Source organism: Amborella trichopoda, chromosome 1, assembly GCF_054954075.1.
Source record: "Amborella trichopoda isolate Santa Cruz 75 chromosome 1, AtrichopodaSantaCruz75HAP2 v2.0, whole genome shotgun sequence".
Taxonomy (NCBI): Eukaryota; Viridiplantae; Streptophyta; class Magnoliopsida; order Amborellales; family Amborellaceae; genus Amborella; species Amborella trichopoda.
In genome coordinates this window covers 42,947,152-42,957,429 of record NC_142336.1, presented here as the reverse complement: position 1 = coordinate 42,957,429, position 10,278 = coordinate 42,947,152, and the positions used below count along the sequence as shown (strand labels likewise).

General features: G+C 35.1%; 1 protein-coding gene across 4 annotated transcripts; it reads left to right on the top strand.

The window, feature by feature from the left end:
• Positions 1 to 3,414: 3,414 nt before the first annotated feature.
• Positions 3,415 to 7,694, top strand: LOC18442121 (arginine N-methyltransferase, putative (DUF688)). 4 transcript variants are annotated; one of them, XM_088866270.1, is made up of 5 exons: positions 3,622 to 3,798; positions 4,106 to 4,158; positions 4,494 to 5,712; positions 5,920 to 7,005; positions 7,321 to 7,694. In XM_088866270.1, the coding sequence occupies exons 3-5, from the start codon at positions 4,564 to 4,566 to the stop codon at positions 7,360 to 7,362; spliced, it is 2,277 nt and encodes a 758-aa protein (XP_088722396.1). In that variant the 5' UTR covers positions 3,622 to 3,798; positions 4,106 to 4,158; positions 4,494 to 4,563; the 3' UTR covers positions 7,363 to 7,694. The 4 variants fall into 4 exon arrangements, with proteins under 4 accessions (XP_006852401.1, XP_088722396.1, XP_088722401.1 ...); XM_006852339.4 differs by lacking the exon at positions 4,106 to 4,158 and having other exon boundaries at positions 3,415 to 3,798; XM_088866275.1 differs by lacking the exon at positions 3,622 to 3,798 and having other exon boundaries at positions 4,147 to 4,322.
• Positions 7,695 to 10,278: the final 2,584 nt, after the last annotated feature.

Genomic DNA, 10,278 nt, shown 5'->3' with positions numbered 1-10,278 from the left:
TTACCCCTAAAACTTTATAGGAGTATTTTATGTAATTTTTATCATTCAAATTTTTTGTTTTATATTTTAATCATGTGCATCTCACTAAAACACACACATCTAGAAAATTTCAGATCATTATGATTTATCACTATCAGACATCTGTGACCGTGTGATACACTTTGATCGGTGATAAAGCCGTAGGTAAAGTACTGTAGAACTTCACCTATAGGAGTTTTGTAGTGTTTTCTTATTTATATATATATATATATATATATATATATATATATATATAGAGAGAGAGAGAGAGAGAGAGAGAGAGAGAGAAGATATGGTCAACAGTTTCAATGATCACAGATGTCCAGTAGTGTTTGAATTTTAATTTTTTTTTAACAATTCCAAATCATTTGAAATTTTGGTTGTGTATTCCTAAAAAATAGGCGAATCTACTAAAAATATTTAAAAAAATATTTTACATAAAAAAATTGGCCAAAATAGCGTTGAAACTTTGTGGGGGTATTTTGGACAGTTTTGTTTCATGTAAAATACTTTTTTAATATTTTTTATAGAATCATCTATTTTTGAAGAACACACCTAAAATTTCAAATAATTCAGATTTGTAGAAAAAAAAGTTAAAATTTAAACATTACTGGACATCCGTAACTATATCTTTTTCCATATATATATATATATATATAGAGAGAGAGATTTGTCCATATGAAACCAACCAAGCTGCCCCATCAACTTTACTTGGCCTAAAAGCAATGGTTTAAAAAAAGGATCGGTGACCCGGATCGGGCTTCCAAAAAATCGATCCGAATCGGCGAATCGGCGATCCGAATCGGAAATCGGGTGAATCGGTCAGAATAAAGCTTAAAAAAAATCCGAAAAAGTTATTAAAATTCATTATAAATATTGTTTTTTAGGAATTCAATAAGAAATGAGGGTACTCCATTAAGAATTTTCATGTTTTTGAATGAATATGCGAATATTGATATGTTCTTTCCCTGCGTGAACCGCCATTCAGCATTTAATTTACATCACACAAAGGATAAATATATAATTATCATGGAATAAGTATATCAACATACATGGACTACAATAAAGCATAAAATTAGTAACATATGATCTAAAAATAAAATGATAGACGACGTTATATTTCTTCTTGGTCACGCTGGTGCCATTGATTGAATTCGTTTAACAATTCATTGATTCGATCTAAAAACGAATCATCGATATTGGCAGGCGTCTGACTATTCCCAAATCCCTGAGTGTTAGTGTTTTGTTGTGTTCCCAATCTAAAATCCCAGAACATTGTCCATCCTTCATGCTCACCTGCATTGTCGTGCTCATCCCTACACTGTTGCTGTTGGGACTCGATATGTGAATAATATGGCTGGGATAGGGTGGCCTCAGAATCATCATCTCTCTCATTTTCTCTTTGAATAATATGGATTAAAAAAAAAAAAACAAATTTTCGAAAAAATATATCATGGATTAAAAAAAAAAATTACAAATTTTCAAAAAGTTCTATCATGGATTACAAAAAAAAATTCGATCATGGATTAAAAAAAAAAAATCACAAATTTTCAAAAAATTCTATCATGGATTACAAAAAAAAATTCGATCATGGATTAAAAAAAAAAATCACAAATTTTCAAAAAATTTAATCATGGATTACAAAAAATTCAATCATGGATTACATAAAATTTGATCATGGATTACATAAAATTCGATCATGGATTACAAAAAAAAACAAACAAAAAAAAACAAAAAATTCAATCGTGGATTACAAAAAAAGAAAAAAACAATTCGATCATGGATTACAAAAAATTCAATCATGGATTACAAAAAACTCTATCATAGGTTACAAAAAAAGCAAAAAACAAAAAATTCGATCATGGATTACAAAAAAAAAAACAAACATTTCGATCATGGATTACAAAAAAAAAACAAACATTTCGATCATGTATTACAAAACATTCGATCATGGATTACAAAAAATTCTATCATGGGTTACAAAAAAAAAAAAAAAAACAAAAAATTCGATCATGGATTACAAGAAAAAAAAACAAACATTTCGATCATGGATTACAAAAAATTCGATTACGGGACTCGTCGATTCCGTACAGTGAATCGGCGAGTCACTGTGCAGAATCGTCCGGTTCTCTCTAGAACCGAACGATTCCCGTTTTTTTCACCGATTCGACCCGTCCATGGCGATTCTCGAGTCGAACAGGACGAGTCTGATTCGACTCGGCGTTTTTTTAAACACTGCTTAAAACCATATCAACCAATGCACCAATCGGCGGTTCGACCTGTTCGACTCAGTCTAGTTGCGATAACTGTGCTTCTAGGGTTAGCACATAAATATATCCTAGATCCCGCAACTTCCCCAAAACAATGTATTTTAACCACCTTTCCGAAACTACTTGAAGCGTAGCTTCAAAAATAAGGTCACACTCCCATATAACAAATGTGAAAATTACTACGGCTCAAAAAGCCACAACTTCCACAAAACATACAATCTCCGGAAAGATTCTTGTCAACCTAAAAAAATCAGCTACACTTATTAGAGTCGCGGCTACAGTTGTGAAAACCAGGACTTATGGTCTCTATTCAATATCAATCAAAACCAGTACTAATGGTCTCTATTCAATATCAATCAAAACCAGGACTTATATGGTCTCTATTCAATATCAATCAAGGTGCTTGAATATTACCAATGACATAAGATTTAATAGAGACCCCGCTATAGTAGTTCTTTGATTATTCCCTCCGGACCATGACCATGCTGACGCAGCGGTCAGAGTAAAGACAGGGACGGAAGTGACGGTGGTCCACGTGGTGACAGCTGTACAATATGGTTCACCGCATTCATCTCGCTTTACATCACTTCACTTTCCAGATAACTAAACTAACAACCATTATCTCTCTCTCTTAAAGAAAAGCACCCCTCCCTCTCTCTAAATCTCTCCCCCTTCTCTCTTTTTTAATTTTTAACTAATAAAAAAGGTGCTGTTTGTATAGAGCCGAGACTCTAAACAATCAAAACGCACCTTCACATAGTATCCAGAAATGTGGTTTAAATACCCTAAATTTTGTCATAGTGTAAAAAAATGGTTTAATCTTTAGTCGTAAAATTTAATTTTATAGCTTAAAAAATAGTGTAGATCGAACAAATCTATAAAAAAACTTAAAAATCTTAAAAAAATGTGGCTTTAATACTCAAAATCTGTGTAATAGTCTTAAAATATATATTTATTTTGAGTTATAAAATTTAATTTTATAGCTTAAAAAATAGTATAGATCGAACAAATCTATAAAAAATTTAAAAATCTTAAAAATTGATGTCAAAAAATATCTTACAAGATGTACTATTTTCAAAATTTAAAATCTACTTTTCCTTATATCCATACATATTGATGTCTAGATAATCAATTTGGGGATATTTGGGTATCAAAAGAGCTTCTTCAGCCGTAATTTTTTGATCTGGGCTCTAATTTGATTGTTTAGAACGTAGGCTCTATAAAAACTTTTTCCATAAAAAGAAAAAGCCAAATGCGTTGCCCTCATGGCAAGCATGCCAATTCTCCACGGTTCGAAAGGAGTCAAATTTTCAGTCTACTCCCTCTCAACTGTAATTCTAACCATTTCAGCCCCTTGTAGCGTGTACACATTTCTCTCTCTCTCTATCTCATCTCTTTTTGGGTGGGGAATCGTATAAAGGGGTTTATCCTTTTTATCTCCTAAACCTCCCTCAAGACTCTCTCTCTCTCTAATTATGCTGCCATGTACAATCTCTGCAAACTACACCAGGTATTTTGTTTTCTTCTGGTTATTATTTCTGGCCTCCACCATACGCATCTTCTTTGTAGTATTATATTAGTTTCAGATCAGAGGATTGACATTTCTTTTATGCTGTTTGTTATTATTAAACTGTACTTAGTTGCAGGTCCATGGCTCTGAAATCTGAATTGTCCTTAATGAGTTTCTGAATTATATGTAACTTTCCTGTTACTGGTTTTGTCTTTAATGCTTTGTTGGTAAATGGGAATTGGGGTCTCTTGTTTTAGTTGTTGTGAAGCTAGAGTTAGTCTTATTTGTTGGTATCATTGATTTTTAGGGTTTATGGACGTTTTGCAATTGCGTGTGGTGGTCCTTCTTGTGTTTTTGTTGGTAAGTCGACATTTGATGGTGAAGACTGGTAGAATTGCATCTTTTGGGTGATAAGATCTTGAATACTTTAGGCATGGATTTGCATTATTTTGTGGATTATCTGTTGATTCGATGTTTTGCCATGCTACATTTCTTTCATCAATGCTGTTGATTGTAAGAAACTGGTAGGAGATGTATCTTGTATGTATTATGTGATGATCTCTCTCTCTCTCTCTCTCTCTCTCTTTTGCTCTCTGTGAAGAATTACATAGTTCCAATTCTCTCTCTCTCTTTTGCTCTCTGTGAAGAATTACATAGTTCCAATTTTCTTATCAATATGTTTTTCTTCTTTTCAGTTCTTTTCCAGCATATTGGCTTGATAGGTCTCCTTGTTTGTTCAATGTGCTGTTGAACTGAGCCGTTTTGATGGAGGAGAAGCAATTAGATTTCAATGCTCCCCTTCTATCAGTGAGGCGATTCTCTGGAACATCTGTGACCTCCGAAGTGGGTGACAATAAGAGGAGTGAGAAATTGGCAGTTCAGAATCTCACTCCTCCTACCTATAAATCTGACTTAAAATCAGGGCCAGTGAGAAATCCTGGCACAATTCCTTTTGTTTGGGAGCAAATACCTGGAAGGCCCAAAGATGGAGGAAATGATGGGTCACCTAAATCTCTTGAAAGGCCACCATTGGCACCTAAGCTTCCTCCTGGTCGAAAATTCAATGCTAAGAAGCCCCCTAAAGATGATGAAAAACCAGAAAACAAAGACATCATGAACGCTACTCGTCTTCAACCCATTGAAACATCAACTGGGTCCTATGGCTCTTCATTGAAAACCAACATTAGATCTTTTAGTACTTCGGGTTACCATGGTGCCTCATCAAAAACCAATATGAAATCTTTTGGTAATTCTTACAAGGAAAGTACGAATTCCATGGCTCTCTTGGAACGTAAGTTTTCTAACGAGGGGGGAAGTTCAGATATAGAGGACGACGATGTGTTTGCAGATGCATTGGACACGCTATCTCAAACCGAATCTTGCTTCCTTAACTGCAGCATAAGTGGTGTGAGTGCTTTGGATGGTCAGGATTTGAAGACCTTGGATAATGGGGGTTTGGATTTATCTACCCGGAAGTTTATGATAGACCGGTTTTTACCTGCTGCTAGAGCAATGGCCTCTGAGTCTCCTCAATATGCTCCCTCTAGAAAGCCACAAGTTGGGAATGAACCAGTGAGACAGGTGACTAATATTAGCCGAGATGGATCACCCTTAGTGACACGTGTTCCTAATCATTACTTAATTCAAAAGCACATTCAAGAGCAACAGGCAGGATATGAAGAAGAAGATGATGATGATGATGACGACGACGGAGATTACAGTGTGGACTCATCTCGCAAAGTTTGTGGATTATTTCCTTGGCGACTAAAGAATTCAATATGCCTTTTGAATCCAGTTATTCATGCTCCGAGGGCAAAAACAAGCAAACAGATGCCCTTGAGGGATACCTCTCGTCCAGCAGATTACCAAATTAAGACTTCAAGTCCTGTAACACTCACACAAAGAGAGCAAGAGGTACTGTCTTTAGAGAATTTCATTCTTTTTGGTCTCCTGCATGATCCTTAAATCTAGTTTTTTGTGTTTTGTTTTAGATGGATTTTTTTTATACAGGCTATACAGCATTTTCATTCGTGCATTAAATTTTATTAGGATTCTTTATTTTTTTTCCTTTATTTGATTAGTATTATATAAGGCATTTTTACTGTTATACATATTTGTCAGACATGGGAAGCAGTATATCGACACAAATTGGTTAATGGAAGTCAAACTCATGAAGTTGTAGAAGATGCCAGTAAGCCAACTAGTGATAGTGCCAGTACCCCTTCAGTGTATGGCAAACAACCTAATTACTCAAGTGACTCTCAAACTCCTGATGATATGTCACCATATAGGCACTCAATGGGCGGGATATCACCTTATAGAAATGAAGCACCCCGGTCTCCTTTTCATGAAGGCATGGGTTTTCTAGGCTTCCCTAAGACAGAGAAAACTTTCAAGGTCGACAAATACTCTTCGAGCACAACATCCCATCGTGGTAGTGACCGAAGATCAGGCTCACTGAGCCCTGCAGCTGAGAAGACTGTGTATATAGATTCGGTTCATGGGTTGGGGGCTTCAAAACCTGGGTCTGGTCATTTAGAGTCCAAGGAGTTTATTCATTTCAGAAACAAAGGTATGGAGAATCATTTAGATTCTAAGGAGTCTATTCATCTCAGAAACAAAGGTATGGAGAATTTGATGGACCAGAGAGTAACAGAATCCCAAATTTCTGATAGCTCTATTGAGAAAAAGCTTGAACAGATGGTTGTAACCACAGAAGCTGAAGCATATCCGTCTAATAGATTAAGACCGATGGAAGATACAATATTTTTGGCGGAAGAAAGTGAGGTACCAGCTTGTTCATATCGAACAAATTCAACAGGGCATAGTAAAAAGATGGATGATGGTGCTGATGCTTTGAAAGTATCAAAGCATGGTTCTAACAAAGAATTTAGATCTTCAGGTCGTTTAAAGGTGCAATTTGAAGACAAGAGGGATCCACATTTTCTGGAGGATGAACCTACAAGGAAATCCGATGCCAGCTTATTTGAGCCACCGCTTCCTCCTCCTTTGCCAAAATCTCCTTCTGAGTCTTGGCTTTGGCGAACTTTGCCTTCTATTTCATCTTCACATCTCTCTTCACTGCCATCTGTTAGTTTTCAGAAGAAACAGAGGCATGCTTTTAAGGAATCTCCTGTTGACCCAAAGTGGGAAAGGATTGTGAAATCCTCTGCACCACAACGCAACCATCTAAGATTTTCTTCAGAGGTACAACTTGAAACCACCTGATGGTTAATTCTAGAGGAAAAGGTTACTATTATCCATAGGAATCTGGAAAACAATGGGCCATTGGAGTCATCACTAGCTGATGAAGTGGTGGATGGTGAAGGAGAGGAGAGAGAGGCCAACGTTTTGGTATCATATCCTGTTCTGGTGCAGTCAACTATCTCTTTGTCACCTTCCATCTTTTCATTAGATGGTCATGCCCTGGTTGTTTTCCATAATATATTTGATCATTGTACACTCACCTTCTCTTTGCTATCTATCAAATTACATTGTGATGTGTTTTTGCCCTCAATACAGGAATTGTCCTCGACTGTGTCCCAACAAACAGGTACTACTTGAATAAAACATATAAAGCTTTATCTAAAAACACCGGCATCAGCAGATGCTCAAGGTCTTAAAATTTTATTTCTTGGAGAGGTGAACAAACCATGCCTTTCTGAGTTTCTTTGATCCTGTGGCAAAAGATAGTTGATTTATTTCACGTTGGTGAACTGGACCTATCATACCACTTCCTTTCTGTAGTCCTAAATTCATGTGTAGTAATTGTATGTTCTCTAAGCTTTGTATTAATCTTAAAGAAAATAATGTATCATAAGGACGAAGAGCTGGTCAATGTCTTGTAAGATAATTCAATTTTTTGAATTGGAAAACATGGTTGTTTTTTTGAGTTATTAGCTTTGTTTCTTTACTACAAGGAGTACACTAAGGCCGTTTGTGCAGACTTTCAACTAAAAGAGCAAGTTTGTGGAATATGTACTCATTGTGAGTGGCTTCTGATGCATAGAGTGAAAAATAATGCCATGCCCTCACGTTTTTAGTTCCAACTTCATTGTATTTATTGTTTATAGTTTTTATTTTTCTTCTATAAATATTAGACAAGGTTATACAATTACGGAATGTCGAACACAAGAGTCATGGATTGGCAAGATTATCTGTGAGAAATAAATGAAAGGATTGTACCATTGTAAGACTAAAAATCTTGCTCACAAAATTCATATGCTATCTTACAGGCTTTGCTTGGAGTGAGGACTCTCAGATGTCACTCTTGAGCCCCCTACACTTGAATTCTACTACTGGCTAGTACATGAACTAACTATTTTCTTTATCATTAAAAAAAAAAACTAACTATTTTCTTTGCATCTTTCTCATACATTTGTATCTTTCCATTACAACTTCAACAATAGATGGATTAGACTTGGGCGCACCTAAAAGGCCACGGTCTATGCATGTGATTGGAGCAGAAAAATATAAATAGTTATTATATCCAAACCAAAATGAAATCAATCAAACATCGGAACCATATAATGGATGGAACTGACACTTCTCTGTAGGATATTTGTTATAGGACGAACCAACTAATTGAATTTACACACATTGCAAGTTTCGAATGTGGGTCACAAAAAATCTCAAAGAAAAGCTCATACTAGGGAAATGCAGATTCCCGTGCTGCTCAGATCTATTGAATATGGAAAGCATCAGACTCATGAATGTGGAAGGAAAGGATCCCCAAGATTGCTTGCTAATAAGGATATCAGATATGCCACCTGTTCACGTATGGGTGTAAAAACGTCAGCATCTGGACATATATCATTGGTATCTTCTCTCTTATTGATGGTTCATACAATGGTTTGTTGCCAAAGACCCACTTATATCAGTCCTTCAGGGTTTGGGGGTCTAGGATTCGGATTGCTCTGACACCATGATATTATAGATATACTAGAGGACAATTAACTGATCCACATGATGGATAGAAATAGCGTCGCTATGTGTATTGTATACAATAAACAAAGAAGAATAGAAAACTGAAGCATCCTTATGCTAAAACACACTCTCCAGGAGGAGAAAAATTCTGCTACAGATCTCAATAACAATCTAAAATACTGTTGTATAAATTATCACAATACACTCATGACTCAACGAGGGATCCTCTCTAAGCAGCACATATATTCTGAGTATCACTGTCTCCTACTACCATGAATGTCACAAGCATCTATCCATTGTTAGATATCTTTTGATGCTTCTTATTCTTCTTCTTCTGTCCCTTTTCTTCTATCTACTTCAATTTCTTGAGTTTCTTGATTTCTTCATTCTTAGAAGTAACTTTCAAAAGGATCGTTTCTAATTTGTTTCCTTTTGGTCTTACATTCTTCCTTTCACTCCATTTTGCAGCCCGACAAATGCTCTTAATTAATTTGATTTCCTCAAATCTGATGTTATTCCACTTTTTCATATTAAACTTTATTTTCTTTATTGGTGTATCCTGATTCATTTACCTTGATAATGTTTTCCTTATTTGGGTTTGACTCATTAGTTTGTGGTTTTCTTCCTTTATTTTCTAATTTCTATTGGTCTCATGTTGTACAGATTTTCATTACTTCTACTCATTCCCACATATAAACTAGTTAAAGCAACTGAAAGTCCATGCATCCATTGTAAATGACTACAAAACCAAATATGATAAGGGAAATTTATGAAAATACACATCGCTTTTCAATCATTTAACATTTTTACCCTTTCTGTACTATTCCAACTGCAGTATTTTGGCGCCAAATACATGTGTATTTTAATGGGCATTTTGAAATTAAATCAAAACATATGTATTATATAATGTTAAATGGTTTAAGGGAAAAGGTTATATAGAGCCAAGGCTCTAAACAATCAAATTAGAGCCTACCTCAAAAATTTCACTTGAAGAGGTTGTTTTGATGCTCAAATATCCTCGAATTGATTATCTCAAAATCAAGATGCATGGACATAAGAAAAAAATGGAATTCAAGTATTGAAAATAGTGTATTTTGTAACACATTTTTGGATCGTCAATTTTCAAAATTTCCAAGTTACCATAGATCTGTTGATCTATACACTATTTTTGAAGCTTTAAAATTTATAAATAAAGATGAAAATATATTTTAAGGCTTTCACAAAAATTTCCAGTATTAAAACTACACTTTTGACATTATTTGAGGGTAGGCTCTAATTTGATTGTTTAGAGACTAGGCTCTGTACAAACCGCACCCATAGTTAAAATCTTAGGTGTCTTTTGACAAATTTACCGTATAATTATAAGAGCCATTACCTGCAACTGGATGCTGATTAATGGTGCAATAATTAGTCTGAGAGCCAGAACACTCTCTGAGATAATTTAGTTAATCATTTGTGCGTGGAACCAGAGGCACTTAAGCCACCAATTACAAATTCACAGTAAGTAACAGAGTCACCTGTCAATTTATTGTATATTGTGTATATTGTGCGATA